Here is a 16,271-nt window from a genome sequence, read left to right as displayed (position 1 = left end):
CGTAATTAGAAATAAAGGTGATTTTTTTTATTCAGACAGGTAGAAAAATCTCATTGAAAATCTTTCTAGGTGATTCATTTGTGTTCTTTGTGTCAGTCATTATGCAGATTTCACCAGACAGTCTTTTTCAAAACAAACAGAAAACTTTAGAAACATCACTGTGGAAGAAAAAAAAGAGGTAAAATATTTCATGAGGTAAGTTTTGTAAGCTGGAGACTCAAATGCTCTATATTATAAAAATGTTAAGGATCTACAGTACTTAACAAATCTTAAATTTAAGACATTAGACTTAGTTATAACTTGCTGTGGCTTTGTTCCTTTCTGCAGTCTAGGGGATTATGATCCACTTGTTATGTATCAGGATGACTACGATACAGCAGTTTGGAACAAAAACAAAAGGTCCATTTAGTTTACATTTTTCATGGCAAGACAAAGCGACAAAAAAGTGGAAGCTTTTTATTTTTTTAGTGAATGGGCGCTTTGGTGAAGCCTTTGAACGCACCGTTGTAGTCTAACTGAACTACAAGTCCCTTGGCCGCTTGGTCTGCGGTCATCAAGCCGGGTAATGTGCTACTAGACTTTGGTTTTGAACGCCGGAGACGAGCGGGAGTGTGTCACTGGACTGGATTTAATCGTCACAGTACTGTTGTGGTAATGACAATGCTATTTTTGTTTACCGCTGAGACGTATGTTTGGCTAATTTGTGGGCTAGAGTGTTCACGAAGGCTGCTTTAAACTGAGGTCCGACAGCAGTGACCGTTAACAGTTCTGTAAACGGGCCGAGTTACGGCCACGCTCTGTTTCACGTGAAATGCACCCGAGCTAGCGAGCTAACTTAAGTTTTTTTTACTTAGTAAACTCATAACCAAAGAGCCAGTTAAAGGTTGGGAGCATTAACCCTGAAACAAGTCGCTTCGTTTGTTATATATTCAATATGCGTGCCGTGTGTTGCTGAGTCAACAGTTGTCATGGTGCCCATTGGTGTGTTAGCACGAAGTTAGCAGACGTCAGCTAATGCTAGCCGTCAGTTATTTTCAATGGGAATTATACCCCAAAACAACTTTGTCCTAATTAACGTGGATGCCACCCCGTTGACTGGCCTATTGTGTTGAACGTGCACGTACCATTTTAAAAAGAATCATTGAAGTTATTCTCAACATTTTCATTTAGGAGGTCCAATATTGGTTCCCAACCTAGAAAATTCTAAATTTTAAATTACTCCAATTAGCATCCAACAATAGCAACATTTTTGTTTACAATGAGTGGGAGTGGACGCCAATTGTGTCTCAGGACAAAGAAGATGTAGACATCACGGTTCGTTGTGAAGCAGAATGACAAGTAAATCTTGTTGGTCCTCAGGTACCCCAATGGCGACAGACATTGTTGCACAGTTGGCTGACTCTCTGGCCAAGACTGGAGTAGAGGATGGAGAGCTGAGTTACAAAGGTCAGGGAAGAAAGCTGGATGATGCCCAGTCAGGTACGTGAAAGCTGTCAGTTGGAGAAGTCCAAATCCTTGATCTGGATTGATCTTTTTTTAAAATTTATTTATGACTTAACTCCTTATACTCTAATGTCAACATTGAACTGCTCACCCTGTGCTGCTTCTGCAGTGGAGGAGATGGTGAAAGAGATCCAGGACGTTGAGGGTTTACAGGCTCTCAGGCTGGAGGGAAACACCATAGGTGTGGAGGCAGCGCAAGCCATTGCCAAGGCCCTCGAGAATAAGGGCGAATTGAAGGTTTGAAGTTTATTCTGTTTTTGATCCTTTTAGCTTTAAATATTGTGGTCATGTTCATCAAGTTTATACTATTATATCCAGGAAGTGTAACTTTTTTTTAAAATAATAATAAATATTCCCTGATGAATGTCACAAGTGTGGTTAACAGCTTTGTAGTTTGTTTTTGTTTTTGATTATAATGAAATGTAATCAAGATTGTGTCTTGACCTGTCCTGACATGGTTCATATGTATATTCTCACTTTCAGCGCTGCTATTGGAGTGACATGTTCACTGGTCGCCTGCGCTCTGAGATCCCAGCTGCCCTGGTAATGCACCAGTTCCACTTCACTTAATCTACGTTCAGTCATATTTAAGCTCTCAATCAGAACAACCTGAAAACAGCCAACGCTCTGCTTGGCTTGTTTCGACCTTCCTTACCCGAAAATGGCTTTTTGTGTTTCTCTCTTTGCGTGCGTGTTAGAATTCACTGGGTGACGCCCTGATGCTGGCGGGTGCCCGGCTAACTGTTTTAGACCTCAGCGACAATGCGTTTGGACCAGATGGAGTGAGGGGCATCGAGAAGCTGCTCAAGAGCAACTCCTGCTACACGTTGCAAGAGTTGCGGCTCAACAACTGCGGCATGGGCGTCGGAGGTGGCAAGGTGATGATACATGACAACTGCATTTCAGGGATAATCGTACAAAGAGACTAAATTGTACAAGTGTACAAATCCTTTGAAGATCTCAATGAATAACATTTGTGCATCCACATATGGTTTGTTTTTTTACTCCTCAGATCTTGGCAGCTTCGTTGACCTACTGTCATAAAAAATCCAGCACAGTGGGCACCCCGCTCAGTCTGAAGGTGTTTGTTGCAGGGAGGAACCGTCTAGAAAATGATGGAGCCACTGCCCTTGCTCAAGCCTTCCAGGTACAGATTAGTCTACTCTTTTGGCTTAGACAAAGTATTCTCGCAGGAATGTTGAACTTGTATCTCCAAAGTGTTGTGAGGTTAACCCCATTTAGGCTTCCTGAACCCAATTTACAACTGTCTCAAGGCATTTTATATGTATGTAGCTCATATTGTCAAACGGAGTGACCACTGTCAGTCTTCCCCATGTAACAGCCGGTTTTTAGCATTCTCTTTGTTGCTGTGTAAGAAGGGTAATCATACTATTGTGGTCTGTGTTCCCAGTTGATGGGCAGCTTGGAGGAGGTTCACATGCCCCAGAATGGCATAAATCACCAAGGCGTGACAGCCTTGGCCTCAGCCATGCAGCACAACCCAGGACTCAGAGTTCTCAACCTCAATGACAACACCTTTACCGAGAGGGGGGCTATCGCCATGGCTCAGGTACAGAAACGCAGACATTACGGTCAAGTGGGCATATTTTCATTCTCATTCTGATAAGTGATATGATCTTGATAAGTACATTCACGGGTAGATGCAAGAGTTTTACTCAAACTCTGCAGGAGTTGTTCATGGCTTAGACTGCAAAATATGTTTTGACCCATCAGTGGACAAACAACACTCCTCTTCATACGAGTTATTTTTCAGTTGTCAGAGTAGAGCTGCCAGTTCTCTGGCTTTAGTAAGCCTCCCTTCAACCAGCAGCCTGTAGCTTTGCAGTATCGCCTTTGTTCTCAGATAAATCGGTCTGGGATCAGTCTTTGGTACCATTGTTGTCAACTTGAATAGATGTTTCCCCTACTCTACACTTCTCTGTTACACAAACAGACAAGGTGCAACGTAGAAGAGCGAAGGAGCTAACGCAACCAGAGATTATACTAAAAGACAACACAGACTGAGCTGAAATAAAGAATGAGCACACCTAAGGAACGTCGTCCCTCACGTTTTGGCCTGAAGCGAGTTCTTGCTCTACGGTTCTGTCTAATTCTCTCGAAAGGTTTTTTTTCTTTAGGCATATATCACCGCTGGAGATCAACTTAAAAGTTTTAGCATGATATCAAAATGGATCATTACGCCCACTGAGATGTAAGCTTTCTTTGAAAAATGAATTCATAGCAATCAGTTTTACATGCTGTGTGTGTGTTCTCACAGACCCTGAAACACCTGCGCAGCATCCAGGTTATCAACTTCGGAGACTGTCTGGTACGACCAGCAGGAGCTAAAGCGATTGCAGAAAGTGTGTCAGAGGGGCTACCGATCCTTAAGGTACGGACCAGAGCTGTGTCTGTCTTTCAAGATTAGAATTTGTTGCAATGACGTGCGATTGTTAACCTGTGGCAGCGTTAATGTTAGAAGGCTGTGTGTGGGAACAACCTGACAGCATCTTAACCACATGGCTGTAATGCTGGATTCATTTTTAAAAAGCCTTTATTGGATCTTAGTTGGGTTTTTTACCTCTGTGATTGAGTGCAACACGGTTCTATTATGTGATGCGACATTTTCTTTTTGTTCCGTTTAACAGGAACTCAATCTGTCGTACGGTGAAATCACAGAGGAAGCTGCTCTGGCTGTGGCGCAGGCTGTAAAAAACAAAGACCAGCTGGAGAAACTGGACCTGAATGGTACACATCTGGGCAGCGGCAGCTCTGCTTGTCATGTGTTTACTAATCATAGAGATTTAGTGAAAATGGCTGCTTTCCTTTTCAAAATGACACGCATTTGTTTTGAAGCATTTCTATCGATGAATTTGATCATACTGTTTTTTATTGGTTTTCAGGTAACTGTCTAGGAGAGGATGGCTGCAAAGCTGTGAAAGATGCCATGGAAAGCGTGAACCAGGGTGGCCTTCTGGGATCATTAAGGTAATCTGGGTGTGCTAGTCTAGTTTTCAGAAGCTCAATTTTGTGTGATTTTGGTCAGACTAACATATTTAAATGCATTTTAAAGGTCACGTTTCAGTTGGACTCGCGCAATCATTTGTGTCTTTCTTGTCTCATTTAAATCCGTTTAATTTTAAGACACAAACTCAAGCAAAGGGATTGTTCACAGTCACACACAGTGGTTGTACTGTAGAGATTTTTCCCACCAAAACGGTCTCAGTACTGAGAAACTGGCGCCACACTAGCTCCCAGTCTTTGCTAAGCCATAGCAAGAAAGTGCTTATATCAGCACTGGGGCAGGATTACGGAGACTAACCAAGACGTTCCAACCGCCGCGTTTAAAAGTCCAGAATCAGTGTAGCTTTGAGTCGGCTTACTTCAGTAAAAACCTGAGCTTCAACGTGGCTGTGAAGTTGAAGTCGAAGCAGCAGTGCAAACTCGTGAGCTCCGTGTCATGTTGTCAATGTAACGGCACCCAGCGCTCCACATAAAGATGCATTACTGATCACACTTTGCAGCTAAATTCATAAACACTGTTTGCAGCTACATTTATTGATGTTGTTTGCTGTTTTAGTAAAGTCAGCTGGCCTGTTAGATCGTGTTTTACTCCTGTTTTTATCTCCATTCATAAATTCAGGTTTGCATAAAGACCCATCAGTATTTTAGAGCGTGTTACAAACTGTTGTCTTCAACAGTGTTAATGAAGATATTAAGACAAAAGTCTGATGGGAAAACAAGACACAATCTAATCATGCTGTAATCTGTTGTTTTGGGGAAAATTCCTTTCTCCCTGCATTTGTGGTCGTCTACAGAAATTCAGGATACACCAAACATGGCTCTGTTGTGTAGACTGATTAGTTATTCACGCCCACATTATGATCCCTTATGCGGTTTCAATGTTTGTGTGCATATATCCATGTAATTCAACGGGCAGAGCATGAACTTTGCCTCTCACTGTTAAGACTGCGGCTAAGGCGGCCGCCACATCCTCTGTCAAATCAGCCCCTTCTGACTTAATTTAAGTCATTGATGCGTCTCATCCCAGAATGCTTTTCTTTGTGCTTGATTTTTTTTTTCCTCAGTGATGATGAGGGTGAGCCAGATGATGAGGATGATGATGATGACGACGACGACGATGATGATGATGACGACGAAGAAGATGAGGAGGATGTGGATGAAGAGGAAGTAGAGGAGGAAGAGGATGAAGAAGAGGAGGAGGAGGAGGAAGAAAGCTGTAGCAACAAGGTCAGCAACGGTGAACTAAAAATGGAAAAATCCCGATGCTCCAAATCTAGAAGGTCCATGGTGCACACGTTTGCTTGTTGTTGTGGTTCACTTAGCGTTTTTTTCCCCTCTCTTCCCCTTCCAGCTGTCCACTCCTACATCAGCACCCCGACCACCAGAAGTCGCCTCCTTCCTCAGCTTTCCGTCTCCTGACAAACTGCTCAAACTGGGCGCCAAGAGAGCGTTGCTGGTCCAGGAGCAGGTAACCAAAGAGATGACCACACGCACAGCAGCTCCAGTTTTCACATAACCACATTCAACCGCGTTGTCTTGGGGTATAGTTGGGAACATTTAATAAGTTACACGATACAAATGGAGGATAGATTGATTCATATGTTGCTTTCATGCGTAAAGCAGTTTGGCCTTTCTTTTTTTATTGTCTTCCGTGTGTGAAGGTGGATGTGACGGACGCTACAAAAACAGCAGAAGCTTTCCTTAAGATTGCATCCGTGTACAAGGAGGAGAACAATGATGTTAAAAATGCAGTGTTGGACACCATTGGTAAGATACTTTCAGTGTATTCACGTCTCATTAAGGCAGTTTGCTGTTGGCAGGCCTTCTGTTAATTTTTTACATATAAATTAAATGATTGTCTTCCATTTTGTTGACAAAGTTTGAATTCCGGTTTTTTTTTTCTACTCTCTCAGATACCCTTCTGAATAAAGCCTTCACCAATCCTTCCTTCCAAGGCTACAGCTTCGTATCATCTTTGTTGGTGCTGCTCGGACTTATCAAGGTAATCTATATTCGGACAGGTCTGTAGGGTTTGTAAGGGTACAAATATAGGTTTGTCGCTTACTGATGCCTCTGTGCATTTATCATGTTAACTCCTTTATTGAACTTTCCATTGTTTCCAATGCTCCTGTCGCCTCTGCGTCCTCACTCATGTCAATCTGTCCGTTTGTCCTGTCCTCTGTGCTGCTCAGAGTGAGGATAAGATCAAGCCTGTGCTCGTGGTCCCTGGCCACCTCCACGCCTTGGAGCACGTTGTTCGACAGGACTACTTCCCCAAAGAGAATGTAGCTGTACTCGAGGCCTTCATGTCCCGGTAAGGACGTGATGAATGAACCAGTGAGGAGGCAGCTTCCAGGTACAAAATGCAGTGATTACTGTCCTTTCTTCGATGGTGGTCCACACACTCCAGGTGATGCCTCATTTTAGTGTAAGGGAGGGTTCAATTTCAGCTCTGATTGAAGTTTCCACAATCATGGAGCAAGTCAGCGTGTTTATCAGCGCAACAAACTCGCATAGTTATGATAAAGGTCCTTCATTGGACTCCAATTCAGATTTATGTGGGATGAATTCAGGATTAAATGCAATCCTCAGTGCTCAGTGATGGGGTTTGCCAACTGTTGTGCCATCACAGAGCGCAATTAGCCTTATTAGGGTCTAATCACTGATGATTTGGGTGTGTCTCTTGAGATGTGTTGAAAAGTGTTTTTTTGTTTGTTTTTTTAAGTCAAATTATCCAGAATATTGCCAAACGCGTAATTCAAAAAAGATGCAAAGTCAGCAGTCAGGTAACTGAAATAACTTCATCCACAGGGGCAACAAGGCGCTGGAGTCATGTGGAAATGCCAGAAACAGCCTTCAGTCAACACTGCAGAGAGTCCACTCTCAGAGCTGAGGCATCTGCTCGCACACAGACTGAACTTTGATCACTGATGGACCTTTGGAAACCAACACACGTGGACCCTCATTTCAAATAATGAAATTAAAGTGGCACTTGATGAGAGGGTCTCCGCTCAGGCACAATTTACAGTGTCACTGCTGAATATCATAAATTACTGAGTTGCTTTTTCTTTTTTTTTCTTTTTTTTTTTAAACCTTTGTTTGGACTCGACTTGAATGCCCTTGGTGTACACTATTCGAATCCACAGGACAGCACTGACGGCTCGGGGCTTTGCCCTCCACATGACCTGAAATCTCCTGGTTATTGACACCTCATTGCCTGAATCACGGATCACACGCTTTGCTGCAAACTAGAAAAAAAGGCTCTGACTGGGAGTAATCTGGACTCCGAAGGCTCAGCTTTTGTGTGTTGCTCTGTATCATATCTACCTTTACCATTCTCTTGTTTTATATTAAATGTTTACTGAATTTACAAAAAAAAAAAAGCGGTCAAACAATGGTGTAATGGAAATATCTATTGACCATGGTTGTAAAGTTAAAACAATCAAAAGGGATTAAATAAACTGATGTATTTTCTGCCTTTTCGTGATGCAGGCTGCAGTGTTTTTTGGACTTTCAGTCTTTGAATACAGGAACTCTCATTTGAAAAGAATAAATACAAATCGTTGAGGCGTTGATCTAAAAATGACTGCATGAAAACTGAGTAAAACACCAGCTTAAAGCAGCTGAAAATGTGTTCAAGTGTGTTTTAATTGCAGCAGACAGAGCTTCGTTTTGTTGGTGCCGGTTTAGAGGAGGAGAAGTTAAAAGCCCTGACTTTACAGCAAAATTTCTGGAAATGTAAAGCCAGTGTGTTAATTTGCAGAGAAGAAGAGGGATCAGGGGGGTCACCGCCAAAGAATTTACCAAAGCCTTGTTTGTTAGCCTGCTGGACCACAGCTTGTAAGACTGGGCCCGCTCACAGTGAAATGAAGCCCTCTGCAGATAACTGAAACCTGGATTGTGCAGATTCTCAGATCAATCTCATTTTACCAGCGATATAGCTTGAAGGTAAGCTGAGTGTTTTGTTTTTTATTTCAATCTCTTTTTAGATGTTTCGGATCTTTTCTTGAAAGCATTTTTTATTTGATGAGCTGACGCATAAGTGGCGAATACAACATTTGATCATCGCATTTACATGCTTCTATAGCATCCCAAACACGCTTAAGAAATCATTTTTTAAAAACGTCGTGTCCAGGCTAAACTTTCTGCAATAAAATCCAAAGCTCTGACTTGCTTCTTACACATTTTACCCACCCAGATGCAGATCATCTCCGCCGCAGTCTTTCTGCTCACATTAACGTTCAGCTCACCTGCTAAAGCAAGAAAATGTCCCAAAGAGTGCAGCTGTGACAACACCAAACTCACCGTAGGCTGTGTTGGCAAGAACCTCACGGATATCCCCCCCACTATAGACGAGGTGAGGAATTCAAACCGTTTGAATGAAAGCTTTTTATTTGAACCTCTGATAAATGACACATTTTGCCAGAAGGACCACTTTCAAACATTAATATTCCACACGGATAAATGCGTGTGGTTGTTCGTGCTTTCATTCAGTTTTTCCACGTTCGCTCCCTCCTGACTGTAAAATTGCCTCAGTTATGGTCTGGTCTCTCTTCCAGATTACAGTAAGACTTGACCTGAGAAATAACAACCTGCAGATGCTCCCCAGGGGGGCGTTTACGCACACACCTTACCTCACCCACCTCAACCTGCAGCGCTGCAACATCGTCCAAGTAAAGGAGGGCGCCTTCCGGGCCCTTGGCCGTCTGGTGTCCCTAAACTTAGCCCATAATAAGATTGACATTCTTTACCAGGTAATATCAGTGAGCAAAGACAAACGCTGCTTTTTCTTTTTTAATTGAATCAACTTATTTTATTTTATTCTTTGACTGTTGCAGGAATCTTTTGATGGCCTCTCGTCCTTGAAGGAGCTGCATCTGGACCGTAATCTTATCGAAGAGATCCAGCCTGGAGCCTTCACGCAGCTCGGCTTCCTCAACATGCTGGGCCTCACCCACAACCAGTTAGTTTACATCCCCAACATGGCCTTCCAAGTACGTGGTCAGAAACTTAGGGTTAGGATTAATCACCAATGAATGACTGACGGCGACAGATAGAAGAAGCTGCCGCACACTCACGCTGTTACGAATATAACTCTGCAGTGATCAAACTCCTCTTTCAGGGCTTGCAAAACATCAAGTGGCTTCGTCTTAGTCATAACACCCTGAACAACCTGGCACCTGAAGCATTCGGTGGACTGTTCACCCTCACCCGCCTGAGCCTGGATCACAATGAGCTGCAGTTCTTCCCCACGCAGACAATGACGAGGTGGGACGATCTTACAGACTCTGAGCCTTCTTACAGACATGTGCAGCCTTAATGTTCTAATAAAGAGCTTGTGGCATATTAGAAATATAAATAACTAACAAATATCTTTTTTTAGATTGTTGTATGTAGATTAGTGACACATAGACTGATGGTAAACACATTTCCCGTTATTTGAATAATTTGAGACTAAATCACACCGTGAATCCAGAGCTGCTTTTTGACCCCTGAGGGTGTATTTATTTTATGAGTGTATTGATACAGGTATTGTCGTGTGAAAAAGAAAGTAGGAGTTCATATTTTTTTTCCAACGACTTCAGCGGAACCCACAAAGAACACTGGGCCTCATGCAAGAACCTTTTCGTATTTTATTCTAAATTTTTCTCACTTTTTTTGTAAGAAGGTCTCGTGCGAACACGCCAAGTCAGATTCAACAAACGCTCTCAAAATTCGACAAAAAACGACCTGCGTAACTGATAAATGCCACTCGTGCGTATTTAAGTGCACGTGCACGAGGATAGTAAATTTCCATACACCACGCCCAAAATAATACCATATAAGGCTACGCGTCCTCTCTCCTGTGCCAGGAAGTGTTGAGTCATGAGAATGGCATCAAGGCGCAAAAAGAAGAACTTTACGGGCTATGAGATTGAAGTTCTGCTTTCAGAGATCCATAAAGGAAAATCACACCAGGCCTAAAGCTCACTGCGCACGACAACGGCACTGGTGCTTTTACGCATATATGCAGTACAGAGCTCCGATTATGTTTGGCTGTCCAGCCAAGGCATTGGCCTTGTTATATCCATCCATCCATTTTCTAAATTATGTTCGTACCTGAAAGAAAACTATATAAATACTATAAAAATATGAAAACATCAGTGAATGCGCAAATTCTCTTAAGTAACTCGTACGCACGACTTAAGAACAAATCTGTTCGTAGGAACGGTTCTTGCATTAGGCCCATTGTTTCAGAAGTCTCGTGGTTTGTTCAGATGCAATTTTACAAATCTAAGCAATGCTGTACCGTCGTGAACTTTAACATTTAGCTGTTAAAGTTGTTTGTAATGTTTCTACAAACCAAAGCATGTTGGATCGGGTTTGTCATTTTGCATTTTCCTCCCTTTAAAGACTCCCTGAGGTCACGCGCCTGGACATGAGCTACAACCCCATGACCTACCTCGGGGAAGAATCTGTCACCATGGCAAAGCTTACACACCTCTACCTCGACCACATGTCCCTTCAAGACCTGTCAGACTTGGCTTTCTCCCAAGCCCGCCTCCTCTCCCACGTGGACCTCAGCCACAATCAGCTTCGCTACCTGGAACCCCTCTCGGGCCCTAAAGAAATAACCATCCTCAACCTGACTGGTATAACTCTCTGCTCCATCAAATGTATTTGACACAAGCTTTGACACTCATCACTAAGAGGGTTTAAGGTTTCCACCTCACCCTCATATGAAAACATGGTTTAGAATGTTATTTCAGGCTGTTTATTTTTGTCAGGACCTTTAAGTGGCATCCAAGAAGAAAATATACTTTTCCAGTGTAGTAACCTGACTTCCTCATGTCCCAGCTAAGAGGAAATAGGGTGGGGAAATGTTTTCTATTGAATCATACACATAGATTAAGAGTAATTTATCTTAAAGGCAACCCGATCTACTGTAACTGCTTCATGCGGCCCCTGAAGGGGTGGGCAACGGCTGGAGGGGCGAAGCTGCTGGGAGCGTGCGCTGGACCACCTCACCTCTCAGATGAGCCGCTGCAGGCAGTCACTTCCCTGGATCTGCGCTGCCGCAGCAGGGGTGAGACTCTGAAGGAGGAGGAGGAGGAGGAGGAAGAGAAGGAGAGTAAAAAAAGCGTTCCAGCCACAGCCAAGCCCAAGCAGACAGCCACATGTCCGATCAACTGTGAATGTGATGTGAGTGTGTTTTTTCGTGGAGACAGACGCAGTATTTCACTTTCGTTGAATCCTGTCCACTTCTGACATTTTCTGCTTTCTTGAAAAAAAATGGAAGCCAAAAAAAGGTTGGCCAACCCTGCTTAAGCGTTGTGCTTGCGTCCACCAGGTGGCCTAAAGCACAACGTCAAATGGAGGCTAACGATAGTGGGCAACTGCTTGATGTTTTCAACAGAGCTGTGAAATGTCAAAGGTGTTTTCAGACTTATTTTCTAAAAAGTCAGCTTAGACTTGACTATTAAACCAAGTAGCTTTTATTCATGTAATGCCAATTTACAGTAAAAGTTATTTTCACACACTTTACATGGAGAAAATCACCACAAAATCCCTTTGAACAAGCACTTGGTGACGGTGGGCAGGAAAAAAATTGGTATTGGAATTTCCAAGTTCCCTGTAAGAAAAATCAACTGTAGTGTCTCTTAAAGTCCGATTTCCAGCTCGGAAATTCAGAGGAAGCTCACCAACCCCAACTTCAAAATCCAACATGGCCAATTTGCGCATTGTTCTGTCAGTTCGTGTCTCAGTCAGTGCGGTTACATGCGGGCAATCGGATCGGATTTATGGCTAACTTACAATAAGACTGAGTTATTCATCTTATTTAGCTTAATGTGACAAGAAATTGGATCAGGTTACTTGCGATCGAATTAAGACCCCAAGATAACTCGATCCAAATGCCCACTGAACGTGCATGTAGACGACAGTGGATCGGATCGAGCGTTCTGCGCATGCTCGAGATTTTTTTCCCGCAATCATCACCCGGAAGTCGAAGGAGATGATATCACTGTTGTTGTCGCTGTCAGAAAGAAATAAACCACGTGATGTGCATCGCGTTTGTGCCATAACCATGCTCATCACAAATGTAGAGGGACGTAGCTTCATCTTGCTCTTCATTCGCCATCTTTCTCGAGTGCCTTAGTTTTGTTGTTGTTGGTGGTGAAGACGTCAACCAGAAGTGGCTCTATTAGCGATAGCTGAAATGGGTACAGCGCTACCTATGTACTGCGGTATTGCATGCTTTGTGCCAGTAATTCGATTCATTCCATATATCCGAGTATAATTACCCTTGCTCAGATAAGGACCATAAGCCAACTATAGCTATAATCGAGTTAATCTCATCATGTAAACCCACTGATTGAATCAGTCGCACACACAATACTGTGCAACTTAAATCTGTGAACATATTGTTACAGTGTTTGTATGTACAAATTAGGGCCAGGAGTTTAACGGGTTAATTAAGATGAATTAATTACACAAAAATTAATGTGTTAAAAAAAATGTATGCATTTTAATCGCACTTATTTTTGCACCGCGGAACGTTTCTAACTGGATGAGTTTCAGGCATACCGATTATACTGGAGCACCAAGTATCGTTCATGACTTCAGACAACAACAAACCACAGTGAACAATAGTCAATCATGAATGAAGAAGCTGATGAGAGCGCTTTGGTTGGCCCCGTAGACGGGAAATTTTGTTTAAAAAAAACAGACGGATAGGGTGGTCGGTTGCGTAGTGGTGGGTTGTGCGCGCGCCCCGTGTATAGAGGCTACAGTCCTCACTGCAGTCGACCCCGGTTCGAATCCTGCATCGGACGGCCTTGTACTGCGTGTCATTCCCCCTCTTTCTGCTTTCAGTCTCTTTTTATCTGTCCTGTCCATTAAAAAGCATTACAGATAAATAGAATTAAAAAAGGATGGATGGATGGAAGCGTCGATAAGAGCACAGTTGGTTTAGTACCACCTTGAAAAAAAAACCGTTTTGTTGCTTAAACTTATATATTCAGTCATTATTCAATGGTATACTAAAATCCATGTAAAAAAAATTGCTTTTCACTGTTCTCAGGTCAAATATTTATATGCAATTAAAAATGCGGTTAATTTTGATTAATTAATTACAAAGCCTCTAATTAATTAGATACATTTTTTAATCGAGTCCCAGCCCTAGTACAAATACAGCAGAATGCACGGTTATCAACTTGTATTGCTAATAGTGGCTAGGCTGTGGGTGAGGTAACAGAAAGAGAGGGACAATAGCAACCAAGATCACAATAAGAACACAGGACTCATCTAAACTTCTATAAAGATGTGTTTTTGTGATTGGACCCTCAGACTGAAGCCCAACATGCCACATGTGAGGGTCGGGGTCATACCAAAGTCCCGCGAGGCTTCCCCATTAAGACGCAGCTGCTCGACCTTCGTGACAACCATTTCCACTTTCTCCCTGCCAGCAGCTTCCCCGGCAGCAACAAGGTGGTTTCTCTTCACCTGGAGTTTTGCAAAATCCATGAAATTGAAGGTGGTGCTTTCCAGGGAATGAAAAGCCTGCTTTATTTGTATCTTTCTGACAATGAACTCACATCATTGGACCCCAGAGCCTTTGCTGGCGTCCCAAACCTCACCTACCTCCACCTGGAGGGGAACCGGCTTGCACAGTTTCCTGGATCAGGTCAGTGTCTGGTCATGGTTAGCCTTGGTGCATGTAGGCTGAAGTTCCAGGAATACAAACTTTATGTACGCATGAAGCATGACGTAAAACGTGTATATTCTCTATCTCTTTTTGTTTCTCCTGCAGCTCTATCACTCTTACCAAATTTGTTTGTGTTGCACCTGGAGCGAAATGCCATCTCCAAACTGGAGCCCACTGGTTTGCTGTCCTCAGTAGCCCCCACGCTTACGGAACTGTACTTGAGCAACAACAACATAACTTTTATCGCCAGGGCTGCCCTGAACTCGACTTTCATCGGAACTCTTCACCTGGATTCAAATCTGCTCACTGAGGTTCCTACCCATGCTCTTCCTGAGAACCCAAATCTAGAGGAGCTCAACCTGTCTCGGAACTCAATAGGCTGGGTTGGGCCAAAAGCATTTCAGCCCGTATCCCAAAGCCTGAAGAGGCTTTACATGGATCAGATGGGAATGAAAAAGGTACAAGAGATCTTTTTAAGGTGCCATCAACTCTTATCATTTAAGTCTCCTTTCTATTGTGTCATTGTTCTCCTTCATCTCTTAATTTATTTATTTTTTCCTTATTTCTTCCTTTGTCTATTTTCTATTTTTTCATCCTTTGGGAAAAGATTATAGGATGTAAGAAACTTCAACAACAAGTGACTTAAAGTAATTTTTGGGACAGATGAGGGAGAACAGTCGTATCAGCCAATAAGCCTTAGCTTTAAACCAGGTTCAGCCCAGATTTTGCCTAGATTTCAACCAAGAAATTTTTAGTGGGTTGCTAAAAGTAATCTGTACAGCCTTTTATCCCAAGAAATAGACCAGAAGCTGTCACCTTAGTTTTTATTTTTTTATTTGATTTGTGTTGTACCTCTGTCCAGATGTCAAAGGATGCATTACTGGGCCTGGGCCCAGGGCTAAGAGCGCTGACTGTGAGAGGAAACCAGCTAAAGGAGCTTCCCGACCTGAGCCCACTCACCAGCCTAGAGGTGGTCGACCTGCGGGACAACCCCCTCCTGTGTGACTGTGCCCTGCTGCCCCTTCGCAGGTCAGCTCATTTAGCAGGAAGTAGGGCTTTCACACAGAAATTTCACCACATATTTTCCAGCAAGATGGCACAGTGTGTAGGGAAGTCTGTTTTTTCATTGGAAATCATCGTACTCGGATCGCAACTTTAACTATTCTAATAGTTGTTCGCCTATTTCTGTCTCTTTGTGTCTTTTTCTCAGGTGGATGGAGAATGTGAGGTTGGAGGTGACGGCAAACTGTGGTCAACCTCCTGAGCTCAGAGGTCAGCAGGTCAGGGACATTAATGTCTTCACCGCCTGCCCAGAAAACGTTGCTCCTATAGGTGATAAGACTGTCGCAGAACCAAGACGTCAAAAAATGAGGAAATCCAAAGCCAGCTCTCTGAAGTTGCCCAAAGTGAAAACCAGACCAGAAAAGCCCAAATTGGCCCAACGACCCAATAACCAGCCTCAGAGAAAGCCTGTGACGCCAAAAATGATGAAGAACAAGAAGACCTAATTCATAAGTAAATGACTTTTGTCATTTTATTTGCCGTTCACTGTGTCATTATGGTAATTTGTCTATTTTTTCTGTTTGAAAGCGTAAGATACTACTTTCCTTTTTTTAACAATAAAAATGCTCAAGACTACGACCCAGAATTTTCATGCACTCTGTGCAAGCTATGAACAATAAACACGACACAAAATGAGAACTATGAATTGATAAATTTGGTGGTACCGAGTGATGAGACAATTATTGTAACGAGTACCACACAACTGTGTTTGTTTTCACATCTTCTGTAGTGATCCTGTGTCTCTGACAAGAATAATAATCACTGCTGTCTCTGGTTAATAAATACACAAACCCCTATGATGTTGAAGCTAAGTGTGAAGGAAGGAACAGCTGTAAGCAACAAACCACAGCCTCTGTAACTTTTTGCCAAACCTTGATTACGTACATTACTGTGTTTGCTTATAGAAACCTAAGTACCAAAACTGTGTGTCTGCACTTTCTGTAGAGGAAACATCTGGATTTACAGCCTATAGGAGTTGCTACTTCTGACCCTTGGC

At 42.8% G+C, this 16,271-nt stretch overlaps 2 protein-coding genes across 3 annotated transcripts; both read left to right on the top strand.

Annotated features, from left to right (window-relative positions):
* Positions 1-560: 560 nt before the first annotated feature.
* On the top strand, positions 561-8,014 carry LOC140273404 (ran GTPase-activating protein 1-like). 2 transcript variants are annotated; one of them, XM_072368950.1, is made up of 16 exons: positions 561-651; positions 1,360-1,479; positions 1,613-1,740; positions 1,987-2,046; positions 2,202-2,381; positions 2,516-2,650; positions 2,915-3,073; positions 3,782-3,895; positions 4,152-4,251; positions 4,407-4,491; positions 5,592-5,754; positions 5,879-5,995; positions 6,189-6,294; positions 6,441-6,529; positions 6,720-6,841; positions 7,339-8,014. In XM_072368950.1, the coding sequence occupies exons 2-16, from the start codon at positions 1,368-1,370 to the stop codon at positions 7,418-7,420; spliced, it is 1,752 nt and encodes a 583-aa protein (XP_072225051.1). In that variant the 5' UTR covers positions 561-651; positions 1,360-1,367; the 3' UTR covers positions 7,421-8,014. The 2 variants fall into 2 exon arrangements, with proteins under 2 accessions (XP_072225051.1, XP_072225052.1); XM_072368951.1 differs by having other exon boundaries at positions 6,720-6,883; positions 7,339-7,427.
* Positions 8,015-8,725: 711 nt separating this feature from the next.
* Positions 8,726-15,850, top strand: chadla (chondroadherin-like a). Its single transcript, XM_072369590.1, has 10 exons — positions 8,726-8,884; positions 9,087-9,281; positions 9,366-9,521; positions 9,650-9,795; positions 10,921-11,159; positions 11,438-11,709; positions 13,855-14,191; positions 14,318-14,670; positions 15,075-15,241; positions 15,423-15,850. Exons 1-10 carry the CDS (start codon positions 8,726-8,728, stop codon positions 15,718-15,720), a joined length of 2,322 nt encoding a protein of 773 aa, XP_072225691.1. The 3' UTR covers positions 15,721-15,850.
* Positions 15,851-16,271: the final 421 nt, after the last annotated feature.

Source organism: Leuresthes tenuis, unplaced genomic scaffold, assembly GCF_036924035.1.
Source record: "Leuresthes tenuis unplaced genomic scaffold, fLeuTen1.0.hap1 SCAF_17, whole genome shotgun sequence".
Taxonomy (NCBI): domain Eukaryota; kingdom Metazoa; phylum Chordata; class Actinopteri; order Atheriniformes; family Atherinopsidae; genus Leuresthes; species Leuresthes tenuis.
The sequence above is the reverse complement of the archived record's forward strand: the minus strand, read 5'-3'. Positions and strand labels throughout refer to the sequence as shown.

Excerpts from the sequence above, each read along its gene's own strand:
- chadla (XM_072369590.1), top strand. The coding sequence starts at position 8,726 with ATGCAGATCATCTCCGCCGCAGTCTTTCTGCTCACATTAACGTTCAGC. Across the intron at positions 9,522-9,649 it reads TCCCCAACATGGCCTTCCAA|GGCTTGCAAAACATCAAGTG; the intron begins GTACGTGGTCAG and ends CTCCTCTTTCAG. Across the intron at positions 11,160-11,437 it reads AACCATCCTCAACCTGACTG|GCAACCCGATCTACTGTAAC; the intron begins GTATAACTCTCT and ends TTTATCTTAAAG.
- LOC140273404 (XM_072368950.1), top strand. The coding sequence starts at position 1,368 with ATGGCGACAGACATTGTTGCACAGTTGGCTGACTCTCTGGCCAAGACT. Across the intron at positions 5,755-5,878 it reads AAGAAAGCTGTAGCAACAAG|CTGTCCACTCCTACATCAGC; the intron begins GTCAGCAACGGT and ends TTCCCCTTCCAG. Across the intron at positions 6,842-7,338 it reads CTCGAGGCCTTCATGTCCCG|GGGCAACAAGGCGCTGGAGT; the intron begins GTAAGGACGTGA and ends CTTCATCCACAG.